Source organism: Zootoca vivipara, chromosome 5 (genome assembly GCF_963506605.1).
Source record: "Zootoca vivipara chromosome 5, rZooViv1.1, whole genome shotgun sequence".
In the NCBI taxonomy this organism is placed as follows: Eukaryota; Metazoa; Chordata; class Lepidosauria; order Squamata; family Lacertidae; genus Zootoca; species Zootoca vivipara.
Window position 1 is genome coordinate 13,917,052 of NC_083280.1, and position 16,503 is coordinate 13,933,554.

Consider the following 16,503-nt stretch of genomic DNA (forward strand, 5'->3'; position numbering starts at 1 on the left):
AAAAAAGAAAAAGAAAGAACAACCAATGCATAAATAAAAAAAATAAAAACACTGGCTTGGACTCAAAGTAGGGCAGAACTATTTCTGGGCACTTAAGGAGTCGGAGAGGTCTTGTTGAGCAGGAGCCCAGCCCATGCCACAAGGCAGCTCCGGCTAAAAGCAGAGCAATTTCTGTTGTGGCCTCCTGCTCAAAGAAGGTATTAAAATACCATTGATCGCATTTAAAGTACCATTTTGGATCATGTTTTTTCCATCCACCGTCCACCTCTGCATCCATCCACTAATACCAGGCTCCTAGCTAATGACCTGTCTTCTGCCAAGATGTCTTTCTTTGTGTAGAATCAAAAGTCCTGTGTCTTACTAGGAACACAATATGAGTTGGGGGATGGAGGAGGAATCCAATTAAAACATATGGAATTCAGTGCTTCAAACCTTGCCCATATTGGACTGCCTCTTGCATGTCTAAGTCACTCATGCATTGTCAGGGGTTTGTTGTTGCTGTTGTTGTTGTTGCTGCTGCTGTTGTTGCTGCTGCTGTTGTTTTGCTTTTCTTCAAAATTTAACTAATTATATGCCATGTTGCATGCAAAGTTTTATGAAAAATGTTTATTTCTGCAGTATAATTTTCAAAGTATTAATGCTTAAGTCTTTTTAAGCAGTTATGCATGGCTGTGTATCTTTGGTTACTGCAAAACACCTGGAGCCTACATGCGTGCACCTCGATGCATGTAAGGCTCCCTGCACACAAACAGTACTCTTGATTTTTGCACGGTGCAAGTTGCACCGCTGAAACCAATGTGCCTTGGAACGCATGCAAATTCCCCCTGTGTGCGTGGAAATTTAGAACAATGGAGGATAAACTGCAGGGAGGAGACCGGGCCAGCAGGTGGCATCCTGACCCATACCACTGGCTGTGCATAGAACATACCCCTGTAAAACTCCCGAAAGGGACTAAAGGGAATCAGTTTGCACTGCTCCAAGTTACTTAGCAGATCGTGGGGTATGATTTAACAGATTGCAAGGAATAAGAAACATTTAAAATAGTCATCACCATTATCATAATCATCTGTGTTTTCTCCTCTTCCTCCCCCTCTATAACTACAGAAAAGGGGTGAAGGAGGGGGATATATAGACTACTTCTCAGTAGACTCCATTAGACAGACATTAAGGGAGAAAGACTATTAAGATCTGCCAGGACGAGCAGTTTAGCATGCAGGGGTCCCCAAACCCAGCTCAGCTAAAGATATAGCATGGCCATGGGAGCTGAAGCTGGTAAAACCAAGGCCAATACTGTACATATAAGTAGGTTCCGATATAGGGGCATGGGGTGGAGGCTGAATCCCAACCAGGGGTCTGCTTCTGTTGTTGGGTTGTTGTTTTTGTGATGGGTAAAGCAATAATTATGCTCTGTCCTCAATTTAGAGATAAAGAAGGCTGTGTGTGTGTGTGTGTGTGTGTGTGTGTGTGTGTGTGTGTGTGATTGAGGCTGCAATCCAAAACGCACTGTGGAGGGATTAACAGAGGTCAGCAAACTTTTTCAGCAGGGGGCCTGACCACTGTCCCTGAGACCTTGTCGGGGGGGGGGGCGGAATTTTGGGGGGGGGTTAAAGATTTCCTATGCCCCACAAATAACCCAGAGATGCATTTTAAATAAAAGGACACCTTCTACTCATGTAAAAACACGTTGATTCCCAGATCGTCCGTGGGCCGGATTGAGAAGGCGATTGAGCCGCATCCGACCCCCGGGCCTTAGGTTGCCTACCCATGCCTAAGACTATTCAGCTCAGTCACATGACCTGGCAACCTGTTTTCCCTCTGCTAGGCCTAGGCAGAGAAGCACCACCTGCCCCACTGCTGAATGGGGCACACTTGATAAGGCGACCCGGCAGAATGCCTCAGCATCTCTCCATTAGCCCAGCATCAGCACTGCTGCACCAAGGCAAGAAGGAACTTTGCATTGGCCCTGGGAGTTCCTGTTGCATGAATATTTCCTCCCAACTCAGGGAGGAGCTGCTCCACTTCCCCAGACAATATGCATTAAGAGACCATAAATTGGGGGGGGGTTGCGGGGGAGAGAAAGGCCCGTGGGCAGTCCTTGCACAGGATTTAAAGGGCCCCCCTGGCATGGGTGCAGATCTGCTGTAGCTCCGCTCACTGTTTGCTGTAGGAAAACAGCAGGTGACAGATTCCCACTTCACTGTTTGCCCTCCTAATGCGGGTCTGCATAATTAATTAACTTTGGGCAAATGTTATCTGGAATTGGAATGGCAATGTAGACACAAGTGATAAAAGAAGGGGGAGAAGTTTCAGAAAGTCATTCAATGGGAGGAGATTTCTGAAAGTTTACAAACTGGTTCCTGAATATATTTGCATAATAGGCCCATGAAAAAGATGATAAGCCTTCAAAAGTCCTTTTCATTGTGCATTCCTGGGACTGGAAACCACAAGAAGAGAGCGTGGCCTTGTGCTCAAATCCTGCTAGTGGGTTGGCCATTTTGAGAACAGGATGCTGGACTAGATGAGCTGTTGGCCTGATCCAGTAGGACTCATCTTATGCTTGTATGTTTTATTGGGACAGTTCCACACAACGCCACTTTCAATTCTGTCTGTACCTGCAAAGGTTTTTTTGAGGTGGTCATCCTGCTTTGTTTCCAATCAGTCCATGTCCTGTAACTTCCTGATGAAATCCTGCAACTTTTTGTACCACCAGTGTGCTGGGTTGCTGTTGTTATTGGCCCTGCCCTACAGACAGCAATGATCAGGGAACACTGGGGAAGCAACACAGAGCGGCAAATGAAGAGGAATGATATGTGGACCAGCCCTGCCTAAATCTACCACTTAAGGAGCAATCCTGTGCACAAGAAGCTGGCAAGTCAATGTAAACTAAGCCAGCATGAATGCTACAAACCATGTAGGGGAGGGAAACGTGTTGTTCTTGCCCCCAAGATCCCTGGGTGCAGTGACTCCCATCCACTCCCCTGGCCATAGCAAACACTCCCCTCCCCTCCTGACCTTCATGAATTTGGTTTGAAGATCTGAAGGGAGATTCTAAGATCATTCAGCAGAATCACCTACAATATGCTGTACTAACTCTATCCAGTTGTTTTGACATCATTAGCAATATCTTTTCCTGCAGAATCCAATCCTGCAGCTGGTTCTTCCTGCCTAAGTGTAGAACAGGCAACTACTACTACCACCACCACCACCGCCATCATACTAAACCACAACTCCCATCATCCCTAGCTAACAGGTCCAGTGGTCAGGGATGATGGGAGTTGTAGTCCCAAAACATCTGGAGGACTGAGTTTTCCTATGCCTTACATTTGTCTTACAAACCTTACATTTGTCCCTACTGAAATTCATTTTGTTCGTTCGGTCCTGAGAGATCTACATTGGCTCCCAGTACGTTTCCGAGCACAATTCAAAGTATCGGTGTTGGTGTTGACCTTTAAAGCCCTAAACGGCCTCGGTCCTATATACCTGAAGGAGCGTCTCCACCCCCATCATTCAGCCTGGACACTGAGATCCAGCGCCGAGGGCCTTCTGTCGGTTCCCTAGTTGCAAGAAGTGAGGTTACAGGGAACCAGATAGAGGGCCTTCTCGGTAGTGGCACCCGCCTTGTGGAATGCCCTTCCAACAGATGTCAAGGAAATAAGCAGCTATCCTATTTTTAAAAGACATCTGAAGGCAACTCTGTTTAGGGAAGTTTTTAATATTTAATGCTGAATTGTTTTAATATTCGATTGGGAGCTACACAGAGTGGCTGGGGAGACTCAGCCAGATGGGTGGGGTACAAATAAATTATTATTATTATTATTATTATTGTTGTTGTTGTTGTTGTTGTTATTATTATTATTATTACCATATTTCTCCAATCTGTGAAGGTCATTTTGAATTTCTGTCTTTGGCGGCAAAGGCTACCCCTCCCAGTTTGGTTAGCATCTGAAAATCGGATGCAAATCCTCTTGACACCTTCATCCAAGAAGTTTATAAAGATGTTGAACAGCAACAGGCCAAGCATAGAAACCTGTGGCACCCCACTTGTCACTTCCCCCCCAGGATGATGAGGAACCATTCATGAGCTCTCTTTGGGTTTGGTTAGTCAACCAGCTAAAAATGCACCTAACAGTTATCTTGTCCAGTCCACATTTTGCCAGCTTCTCCAAGAAGAACACTAAAGAGGACTCTGTCAAAGGCCATACTGAAATCAAGATACACTACATTCACAACATTCCCCTGATCCACAAAGCGTATAACTCTGTATAAAAAGAAATGAGATTCATTTATAGTTTTGAGCATTTCATTTCCTTCTCACTTCAACGTTTACAGTTCCTCCCACACACACCACCAGCCAGGTACATCCATACCTGCAACTCGGGGTAACTCTTCATACATCTCATGAAGCAGGTTGTACCCCACAAACAACCATGGCATAATAAGTATGTTCATCACAAGGCACACTGTTACTTTTTCTTAGCGCTAACTCTCATTCAGATCTCCCTTCCTTGTCTCTTTATTCCCTTTAAGGATGCTGTTGATAGAAGAACTGCGTTTCCCCCTGCACTGTCAAATTTTGAAGAGAATGTTTACCATTTAGAGATTGCTCTTTTAGATGGAGTCATGGATTGTTCCATTCTTCAAAGACCCATATGCGCTCTGCTGCACACACGGAGCTCCAACTCAAGCAAAGAACCTGAGAATAGGAACAGCTATTATGAGCAGAGCTTGTCCATCTTTTTGTTGTCATTATTAAAAATGAATCTGAATGAAAGTGTTGTGGAGGGAAAAAATGAAAAATAAAATAAAATTGCAGCTCTGAACACTTTTCAATCAGTTTTGCCTTCATCTTCAAATATATATAGTTGTGGGAAGAAGCAGTCCAGAAGCAGTCCAGAGCAACAGCAAGAATGTTTTGCTTTTTACCATGCACACACAAATACACTAGCAAAGGCAGGAGAATTTGGAGAAATATATTGTATCGTGCTGTTTGCCATGCCTAGCCTGAGAACGGAAATTGAAAATAAGGAGTCATAATGACCATTAAGTTTTAATGATCTGTTTTCCAGCTCCCTATTTAAATAATTAAAATGAACATTACCCATGATTATAAGATGGTTACAACAAGCCTCTCAGTGTTACACTCATTTTGCATCACCAGCGCTGGAAAAAAGGCTGCAGTCTCCAACAAATTAATAATTCAGAAAGTTCCCCCGTACCAAGTCTTATTTGCCCACCCGGCCCAATGTTGTCTACTCTGACTAGCAGAGTCTCTCCCAAGTTCTCAGCAAGATCGCGTCCTGCTCCTTTTTGCAAAAGTAGAAATGCAGGATGGAACCCAGTTCCTTCTGCATGTAAATCATGTGCTCTGACCACTGAACTATGGCCTCTCCCTTCATTTGCCAGGAGGGTACCAACCCTCTATTTGTAGCCGCCTCCAGTTGCTTCAATGGCAAGGATGGTGCTGTAGACATGTAGTCAAATGTGTCTCTTCAACAAAGCAAATGGAGAAACACTTGAGAGCAGCGAAGTGGATCACTTGCACCAGCAGAGTGAGCAGACAGTTCTGGACAATGGCCTCTAAGTCTCTATATTCTGTAAGAACCCCACGAGAATAGATAAACTGGATTGTGAAAGCAGTGCATTTATGGACATGTTTATGGAAATTAAGGGACAACGGGAGTAGAATGGGGTCAGGTCTTTGGCCCCACTGACACATGGTTCCCCTTGGCACCGCTGTCCATTGGGATCCTTGAGAAAGGGAGGTTTTCGCACATCATCTTCTATACATTAAGTCTTCTGCAGATTCCATAAACCTAATTGTGCAGGCTTCCAAGACCCGAGGAAGCCTTCATGCACAGAGATCTAACACACTAACACAAGGATAGCAGGGTCCAGGAGGAGTCGTGCATTGTACAAGGTGGGGCAAGGAGTACAGCCCCACAGCCCCTTTCAGTATGTTTCCCTTTTGTGTGTTTAAAAGTGAAAGCAACTAAAATGCACTGCCATGGTGCAGGCTAAGGAGAGGGACCCAGTTTTGGTGATTTTGCTTTATCACCTCCTGTTGCTGCAGAATGCCATTTTAATACTCATAAGATCCCCAGATAAGCGTGCGAACCATTGGCTCTTATCTGGCTTCATGATGATGCAACATAGCTAAGGGATTCGAAGCCAAAACAGAGCAATAGCAATACTTCATGCCTTCAATCTGGCATCTTATGAAGGTGGGGCACCAGCAGTAAGAAGGACTATGATTGCTACAGGTAGCTCCTGTCAGAACCAACAGCTGCTACTCCATGCTACTCCTTGAGACTCCATGTGGTGCACCCCCAGATTCAACTGAAAATGAAGATATGGGACCGCAAAGCCCCTTCAACAGCTCTGTTGGAAGACCAGCAGCCAGAACTATGAACTAGCAGAAAAGAAAGAACAGAAGGGTAGAAAGGGGTGGGGTGCTTTAATGCAACCACACACCCCAAAAGTCCAAAGTTCAGTAAAGTCATATGAACCACCTTTCCCCATATAAACCAACCCATACTCTGTGATCATTATCTGAGGCCCTTTTTTGTGTGCCCGCTCAACAGGGAGGTGTGGGGGTGGCTACACAAGAATGGGCCATTTTAGTGGTGGCTCCCCACTTGTGGAATGCTCTCCCCAGGGAGGCTTGCCTGGCTCCGTCATCTACATACTTCTAGGTGCCAGGCAAATACATCCCTTTTTAATCACGCCACTGGCTTTTAACTATCAACAGCCTTTTTGTAGGTGTGGTATGTTTTAATGTAAGGGTTTTTAAAATGTTGGTTTCAATATGTGTTTGTTTTTTGCTTAAAATATTGCAAGTCGTTTTGAGTAGCCATGACAACAAAAATTGACCTATATATTTAATAAATAATAATAAATAGCAACAAAACATGACTATATAGATATATAGTCTATATTTTAGATATATATATATAAATTAGGAGAGCATTTAGAAGGAAAGTCTCTATTCTTTTTTTGTTTTCCCCTCAGGTTCAATTTCTCCTCAACTACACATGCATCCTCTTCAACCTTCTTCTCATTTCCCTTTTGCTTTGGGACTAAAAAACAGAGTCAAGTACACATTTGTACATTTAAAAGTAATGGAACCCTGCATCTTTATTTATGACTATGTAAAATCAATGCCTGGTAATAGAAGGCGAAAGTCACTCAGCTAATTACACATGCTTGATGAACAGCATAACAACAGCCACTGCTGCACTGCACGTTTGTCAAGGCATGTAAATTACTGCAGTTATTCTTATTCAAAGGAGATATGGGCCTGCAAGATGAGGATGTTTAGAAGAACACCCTAATTTCCCCCTGGCACACATTAGTTTGGTCATCTGCAGCCCCGGAAGTTAATAAACAACATTTTCATGACATTAAATATAAAGTAAAAGGCCACAACAAAATTAAGGTTTCAGAAATAAATATTTTTCATTATCATTCTTGCAGAGTCTACTAAAGTTCAGCAAACAGTAGCCATATATTTTGTGTCTAAAACATTGGGTGGTATAGAAAGGGTGGGCTGAATGAATAAATGCTGCTTTGTTTCACTGGATTACTAAATAAGAAACACTGCAAATGTTGGAAAATAACTTCCATATGTTGCAGCTGTGTTGCATGTAATGCATGTCTAACCAACTCTACGGGTTTGTGTATGCCCAGTAAACTTGCTTGCTTGCTTATTTATTTACAGTATTTTCTTCCCACAATGTTTGTAATTCAAACTTGCAACTTCTGTTTCAAAAGCTTGCCATGTGCTAAGGAGGGGATGTTGTCCTTAGATACATGCCCAAAGCGTCCTCGGGCATGCAGACATGTTGCAAAGTTCTCCAGCTCTTTCCCCACAATGTCCACACCCAGATGACCAAAGCCTTCCTTTTTACAATGATTATTGTGTCTATTTCCATTTTCCATGTCTTTTCCTGTCTTGCAAAAACTAAAATACACTTAGCTACTAAGATATGCAAGCTACCAGCTTGCATTTGCATCTATAAGTAGATCTCTAAATATGATTTAAATAAAGGTTTTGTGCATTTACACTTCTAAATAGCATTAAGATGGCAAACGTCATCGTGTTTACCTGCTAAGGCCACAATCCTGGGCACATGTACCTGGGCATAAATTCCATTCAAAACAGTGGAACTTATTTCTGAGTAAGCATGCAAAGCCTTATGTATTGCAATACATGTCCTTAAAGAAGTTAAGGAAGCATTGGTTATATTTTATTTATTTCCAGGAGCCCATCTCCATCAAAGAAGAGCCATAGATCTGTGGTAGAGCATCTGTTTTGCATGCAGAGAGTTCCAGGTTCAATCTCTGACATCTTCGGTAGGACTGGAAAGTCTCTTGCCTGAAACTGTGTGGACTGCATTGATCTACAGGGATGGGCTATTAGTCAGCTCCCACCCCAATAGCTTCAACACTACTGAAATTTACACCTCTAGGTGGAGGAATTGCATGAGTTGATGGCTCCCCCACATCAAACTTACTGCTCAAAGGCAGATAGCAAATTAGAGAGGAGGTGGTTTAGTTGCTTTAAGTGGGAGAGTGTTCAAGTATGCAGTTATCCACCTACATTCTCAAGTGGTACAACCGCAAGATGTGCTTTATCTTCACGTGTGGGTTTGCCTTTAGCAGTCCCCGTTCCAGGCAGGCTCCCTCACACATCTAAATCATAATAGAAGCAGGGGATTTAGTGCTTTCAAATGCCAGTACCTTGTGAACAAAAAAATCCCTGTGTTTAAAAATGAGACAGGTAGATAGAAATGCTTAGCAATCTCCAAACATTATCAAAAGCATTTTCTCGCAGATCCTACTATCCCAGCAAGAAAGATCCAAGTTGTATGAAAGAAAAAGTAGCTTTAAGGCTTCCGGTCCAGCGCCAGCGCCGATCGGCGGGGTTTTGTCTCGCGTCCGAGACGGCCCGCTTTCGCTAGGGGGGGGAGGGCAGAGAGAGCGACTCTGCGCCCCTTTGAACCCAGGGTCGAGCGTCCCTGGGGCGAATTTACTCAGCAGTGCCCCAAATTCGGACTCCCCAACTCTCCGGTAAGCTCTAGTAAGAGCCCCGGAGCGAGGAGGGTGGAAGTCGCGGGGGCCATTTTGAGTGTCAGCGTCACCCTGGCGGAGGGAAGCTCCGAGCCGGAGGCGGAGAGCGCTGGATTCTTCCAAAGAAGAAATTTAAAATAAAGACTGTAAGTAAGAATTCGAAAATATATTATTTGATTTTATTTCGGCATTGGGAGGAAGGAAAAAAAAGAAACGGAAGCCACCTCCTCCCACCGGTATCTACATGACCCAGTTAAAAAGGGTCCCAAGCCTTGATTTGAAGATTTATTTATAAAGATTCCTTCAAAGACTTTAAGAGAAAGGAGAGTTCCCCCCCGAAAGCAGGGCAAAGGGGGAGAAACAGTGTGTGGATTAAAATTCCCTGCAAAATGTGGAAATAAAGCTGGGAAAACCTATCCCTTCCTCGGAGCCAGCAGCCTGACAGATCAGCAAGTATATCAAGTATTTAGAGGAAAAGAAAGAAAGAAAGAAAAGAACTTATTATAAACTTTTTGGAACTTATATTTAAAACATCTGTTTGATTTTGAGAACTTATATTGCAGCCAGTTTGTTAAAATGGGGTTGGAAAAATAAACAGCGACCATTTCCCGCTCCCCCAAAACGGACACTGACCTTGGAAGGATTGAAAAAATGTCAACAAAAGAGTACTCAGCTGGGTTCCAACAAAATGTTTTGAGAATCTTGTGGGAAATGACTACTGGAAGGCACTATGAAGAAGCACAATCGCAGGAGATAATGCAACAACCGCAGATGGTGGATAGAAATAGCGACTTTTCTGTCGGAGACAACACGGAAATTGAACTGAAGGACAATGATAGCGACTGTGACAGGAACAGCACAAATGAAAAGGAAGTACAACGCGAAGGAAAAGACAATTTGGTATTGGAAGACGGTTGGAGGAACACCCCTCCTTTGTGGGGGGAAAGACAGGATATGGTGGATTTACAGAATAAACACAAGGAAAAGATCAGTCAAAGAAGAGGAAAAACCCAGGGGGGGTACAAGGATGATTGGACTGTAAAACACTGGAAAAAGGGGGTGGGTTGAAGGAAAATTGGACATTTGATTAATAGGATTGATTAACAGGATTGAAAATTGGTCTGAAGACTACGAAGCTTGCTGTGACGGAGGGGGGTAGCTGGGAAAAGAGGAGGGGAAGGCGTATTGAGGATAGTTAAGTATGGAATTGAAAATTAGTAGGAAAATTGGTCTAAAATTTATGGAGGTTTTTGGAGGGAAAAATTAGGCTAGGGAGGAAATTAGATTTGGAATAGGTAAAAGCAAGACGGCATGAAATGATTAGTAAGGAAGGAAGTTTTGAGAGGAATTAAAAAAAAAAGATTAATATAGTAAAATATTAGAAAACTGGTAAAGGAGAATTAATATGAAGACCGGGGTAGGGGGGAGGTAGGGGAAGCCAGAAAAACAATGATTATGGATAAAGATTTAATAAGGTATTTTTTCTTTTTCCTTTTTTCTTCTTTCTTTTTCTCTTTTTTCTATTTTTCATTTTTTTTTTCCTACAGGACAGGCACGGAAAATAGTTGGGAGGGTACCCTCCCTTATCCTCCCAGGCTCTTGGGGCTCTCTGGTGGCAGGGGAGGGCTCTGAGGGGTGGAGAGGGGGGTGGGGATAAACCCAACTATAAAATGGATTGTCTCCGTCGATTCGCCGCGCATGGGTGGCTCTAGTGGCAGAAGAGGGCCCGTGGGGGGTGGTGGAGGGAGGGAATTAATTTGTTATATATGTTGTCCTTGTGTGTAAAATCAATAAAATATATTTAAAAAAAAAAAAAGAAAAAGTAGCTTTAAAAGGACCTTCCAAATTATAGTGACAAAATTATGCTACATTGCTTTCCTATATTTAAACCAGTCTGGCTTTTAAAAATTGTGTGTGTGTGTGTATTGGATAGAAAACTTCCAGAAAAATTGGCACAGTACAAATAATGTAAATGAACATGCAATAACCTTCCTCTCCCCCCCACCCACTTTTTCATATCACAAGTGATTGCTTTTCACAGTAGTTTGTTACACCACCAATAGGATTAACACCAAGTTAACTCATTCACATACCTACGCATAACAGATTGTGGCACAAAGTGGAATTATTACTTATTGCCCCCCCTGGTGCAATCAATGGACAATTAACCCATGCATTTCAGGACTGAAATTCATACTTAGATTTCACTGGCTGAACATTCCCCGCCCTCGGCAATCAACAATATAGATTTTATTGCTGAATCCTGGATCTGAAATTTTGCATCCCAAACTGGAATACAAAAGGTATTGGACAATATGAGGAAATTCAACTTTGGAATAAAACTCTTAGAAATATAAAACGCTCCCTTGAATTTTGAAATACTGAGATTCTCTGTCTTGCATCCCTACAAGTGACAACTGGGGATGTATTCATCGCTGGTATATTTGCAGCTTAGATTCATATAAATGCAGTGGTAATAAAGTGCAGCATAAACTACCCTGTGCATTTCTGCTCTGATATAAATTATAAAAATAATAAAAGCAGTATCGCCATATCATCCCAGCACATAAACTAATATTCAACATTTCTACTAGCTCAACAAGAAAAGAAAAGGGGAAAACTTGCCATGTGAACTATAACTAATCAAACATATGACCTCTTCTATGGCAAATGCAAACAAACAGAAAAAGTTTCAGGGGATCCACGGAGGTCCAAGGTGTGAACTCACTGGACAATATGTGACATCACTGGGTCTACAAGGGAACAAAATCACAAACCACTTCTGTGCTTCACTCCTCTATCAAGACTAACGTGCAAACAAACTCTCAAATCCGCCAGAACAAGAGAGAAAAAGATTCAGCCTTTATGCTTCCAGAGGGAAAGGGGGAATACAGTAGTTCTTATTTCATGCTGCTGTTTTTAAACTGCCCCCTATTTAACCGGTTTTCAAGCTCATTGGTTACAAGCTATATCTTCTCCCTGCACTACAATAATAAACAACAGCAGTCTCGTTTGTTTGTTTTTTCCTTTTAAGATGCACTAACTCGGTCTTCCTCTGTACGGTTTCCATCTTTCTTTCTTGTTTCTCCAACCCAGTTTTCGATTTCATTTTTTTAAATTGGTGCCCACTTTATACATACCTCCTTTTCTACAAATTTTCTTGCCGGGTTTCCTTGCACATTCCTTGGATATTCTTTTGACTGAAAAATGAATAGAAGACTAGAAAATAACATGGAGCTCCGTGACAAGACAGTAGGAGCATGCAATACCGCTAGCTAAGCTCGATGGCCTGTCTTATTGACGTCATTTATTTACTCGGTTGAGTGCACAAGAGTCCCGACTCCTTTGGCCTACCCATGCAATGGATCAAGATGTTGATGCATCTTTCCCCAGAAGTCAATGGGTGGGAATGAGCATTAAGGTACCAACTTTGACCTAAGAAATACACGTGCTGAAGGACGAGGAAAATGAGTAGAGACAAGATCAGAGGAGAAGGGACAGTAGTAGAGGCTTAGAACCGGTGCATACATAGAAAAGCCACATGCATAGATGTAAAATAAAGTAAAAAAAGGAAGCTGGGAGGGGAGAAAAAGCTGGCATGCAGACAAGAAAGCCGTGCTGGCTACCAGTACACATGATTTAATAGTAAAGAACTTCAATAGGAAAGTCAAAACAAAAAGATCTCCCTGCTTCTCCTGTAAATAACTCACCATCTTCAGTTGGAACATATATATTCAGATAGAGGCAATCTTCGTTCTGCTCTTGCACGTAGGTAGAAACTATATCCAAGTTATTAGTAAACCAGACAGGGAGCATGACTTCAGGTAACCTGCCCTCTATAATGTTCTGGGGACACACCGGTGCAAACTGGGTGGCGTTTTTGATATCTGGCCAAGGAGACGGCGGTTCAGGAGGTTGGAATCGGCGCTCCCCGACTGGAGGAGCGGCGTACGGCACCCCGAGAAACTGGATGACCGGCCCCAGAATTTCATTGTTCAACTCCTTCTTCATCCCCCTGACTTTCCCGAAGCTGGTGGTCACCACCGGGTCGGTATCATCCAACTTTTGCGACGAGACGGCGGCAGCGTGAAGCAAGAACCCGAGTATGCAGAGGGTGAAGGTGGCGTCCAATCCCATGTGCAGCAGGCGGACCAGCATCGCTCTCCACACGCAGTTCAGCCACATGGATGTTGGAAAAGCCATGGTCCCACATCAGTTGCCCTGCTGTGGTTGGAGCAAATCTTATTTGTATCCACTCGGTGGGTAGGGAGGGGTTAGAGCAGTGCTCTTGGCAAGGGAGCAGGGAGATGAAATGGATGGCTCAAGCCTCCAGAAAGGGAGCCCGTCAGAAAACTCTCAAAAGCTGCTGCACACGACAGGCATCTCCCCGTGACTTCATTCCCGCCTAGGCGGCATCTTCACTCAGCCCTGTTTATCAGGCGACATTCAATTGCCCATTCTGTTTTCCACAGTTGCGATATGAAGAGAGCATCCCTTTGCTGCAGATTCCCCACTTATAAATCAATTCCAGTTAGCTGCGGGTCTATATCCTGGAGGAAATGAAAAATAAATCATTAGCATGAAAGAGCTAATATGGGCAGAATAATAACTAGATGTTTTACAAGTTACTGTACACATACATTAATAGTTGCTGGAGCCACGTGAAGTGAAATGGTACAATAAGTAGTTTATGGTTCCACGAGATGACAGGTAAAAAAATACTGATTGCCAGGTTATTTATGGTTTCACCTGCTGAGTTGGTGCAGGCTTTCAGAGAAACCGCAGCTTTTGAAGTCTCATTTCACGAAAAGAAACATATGGATTCAAAAGCCGGATTAAATGTGTTTTTAATGTTGCATTTCTTTATACGTCTCAAAGGGGCTCGCAATCAATTTTAAACTTGTTACCAGAGGATGGTTTAATAGCAACCACAAATCAATTATAATTTTATACAACCTTAAGAGAAGCAGTAAATACAATGTGGACCGCAGAGTTCCCAGTGACCTGCGGAATACTCTGAGGGCATCAACAAACAGCCAGGGCTGCATTTGTCTCTGTGTTTATAACTGTCTCAAAAGAACAATTCTGAAATAACCTCTGAATCCGCCATTGTGGCAAAGGAATACAGTGTCAGTGCAACTCAGCACACATTTTAATATGTCCACGGGGTGCCTTGATTCGATGGCTCTCACAAACATGCTGCTACTGCAAAGGTCAGGAATCCCACCCGGCTGGAAGGTGGGAATTAAACAACCAACGTGGGTGGAGCCAAGCTGTCAATCTTCTCTGTTGGTGGGTTACTGGAGTGAGAAATTGCTGAACTACAGTGGTACCTTGGTTTAAAAACAGCTTAGTTTATGAACAACTTGGATTAAGAATGCTGCAAACCCAGAAGTAGGTGTTTTGGTTTGTGAACTTTGCCTTGGCAGCAGAACATGTTATTGGGAAAGCACGCCTTGGTTTAAGAACGCTTTGGTTTAAGAACGGACTTCTGGAATGGATTAAGTTCATAAACCAAGGTACCACTGTATTGGCCCAGGTTTCTTATACTTGGTGTTGATGCTAGTGTTATTTTGTAGGTTGCTCTGGGTCAATTTATGTGAAAAAGCAACTAAAAATGAGAACACCACCACTACTTCTAATAATAATAATTTATTTTGTTTTGGGAAGCATGCATTAGGGAGATTTCCCATTAAATGCAAACCAAATCAAATATCCTTCTCACGCCTAGCCTTCAGTCAGATGCCTACCATGTTGTGGTTAAGAAACCAAAACCCTGGTTTGGATTTTGCAGGTAAGAGCACATTACACTAGATTATTTAGAGTGGGAGTCAGCAGACAGAAAAAAGACAGCTTTGGTTCCTATCAACTCCTCCTTTTTTCTCATTTACAGTACTTTCTCATCTACTTATACGTAAACAACTCTGTATTTCTTATTGCATTGGATAAAATGCTGCACTGCAACATTTTGTTGCAGCCCCCACCCCCACCCTCGTAAATTTCCACTGGAGAAGCAAAGCACAGCTCTGCAGATGATCTCACTTTAGGAGCTGCACCTTTTTCTTTTTCTTTTTTTGAAAGCCCCAAGCTGACTCTCTCCTGATTTGAAATCCTAGATGGCAATCCCAGAGCTCCTTTCTTCCCAGTTCTACTTTATAAGGAAGTGCACCTAATGCAGTACTTGGGAGAGCCCTGTTCAGCCCATGTTATTACTGTACATCCTTTACACTAATGGTAATCACATTTCCAAGCCTAGCTTGACAATGACAAACAATGATGATAATTTTTCTTTTATGGGGGGAAATGGGGAGTTTTGGCCTTGTGTGCAGCTCTCTCTCTCTCTCTCTCTCTCTCTCTCTCTCTCTCTCTCTCTCTCTCTCTCTCTCACACACACACACACACACACACACACCTGCCTTGAATTAAAAGGGGGTGGGGATAAGCAGTTTCTAATGAACTTCTAAGCAGTTTCTAATGAATTTCATCATTTCCCTGCATAATTTTGCAGAGAGGATTCAAAATGCCTTGCAGTCCAACTGCCCTGTCATTAAGGTTATTTAAGAAGAAGAATACTGTAAAAGCTATATAGAGCAACAGGCAAATTGGTGCATATTTCATGTTGAACAATCTATCTCAGAAGGCAGTAAGGAGGTAGATGAGGCATCTCTCTTCTCCCCCCCTTCTTTCCTGGCAATTTCACCCAGGCTCCATCTCTCCTCTAATTTTAATAAAAAATACCTCCCTGCGAAAGGTGCCTTTTGGCAGGCTTGTGCCCTTCTTTCTTCCATGCTAGAGTAGAAAGATTTTTTTCCCCCAGGAACACTGCACAACAACATTTGGACAGAATAGTACATAACATTAGATGTGATTTCATACACACAGAGGGCCAGCAGGATGCAGTTAGACCTTCAAGGATGTTTCTGTTTCATAAAGTTTCAAAATTCATCAGCAGCAAGCTAATAACGGGGAAATGGAAAGAAAGGTAACCCCAAATACATACCAATGAGAAAGAGAAAATAAACGTGGGCAGGACGCAGTGGAATACCTATGGAAAATGTGAGACTGTCACATATTCCCGTTGTTTGCAAATCTGAATGACCTGTCTGCATAAGGAAGCCCTCATCTGAAAGAACCCTAGATCTGATCAATACCTGGCAGGGAGAGGAGGTGCCTAAGAACCATACACACACCTTGGTTCCACAACAGTAGCAGGATATAAAGGTGAGCAGAAAAGGAGGCGGCACATTCATAGCTTCAGGTTGACCTCCTGAACTGGACAGACAATACCTGGGGATGAGGCAAATGCAACAGGGCCGTACACTTAAAGCACAACCAATGCACACTGAAAGAACATGGCTGCCCCTAAGTAATCATGGGAACTGTAGTTTGTTCAGTTGGCTAGGAATTGTAGCTCTTTCAGGAGAGAATTACCGT

The 16,503-nt window shown here is 43.0% G+C and overlaps 1 protein-coding gene across 1 annotated transcript in view; it reads right to left on the reverse strand.

Annotated features, from left to right (window-relative positions):
- Positions 1-16,503, reverse strand: part of NLGN1 (neuroligin 1) — a 600,845-nt gene that overhangs the window by 426,894 nt on the left and 157,448 nt on the right. Inside the window, exon 2 of the mRNA XM_060274357.1 lies at positions 12,780-13,619. Within this exon, the coding sequence (XP_060130340.1) occupies positions 12,780-13,272 (493 nt within the window). The 5' untranslated portion in view covers positions 13,273-13,619. The remainder of the gene's footprint in view (positions 1-12,779; positions 13,620-16,503) is intronic.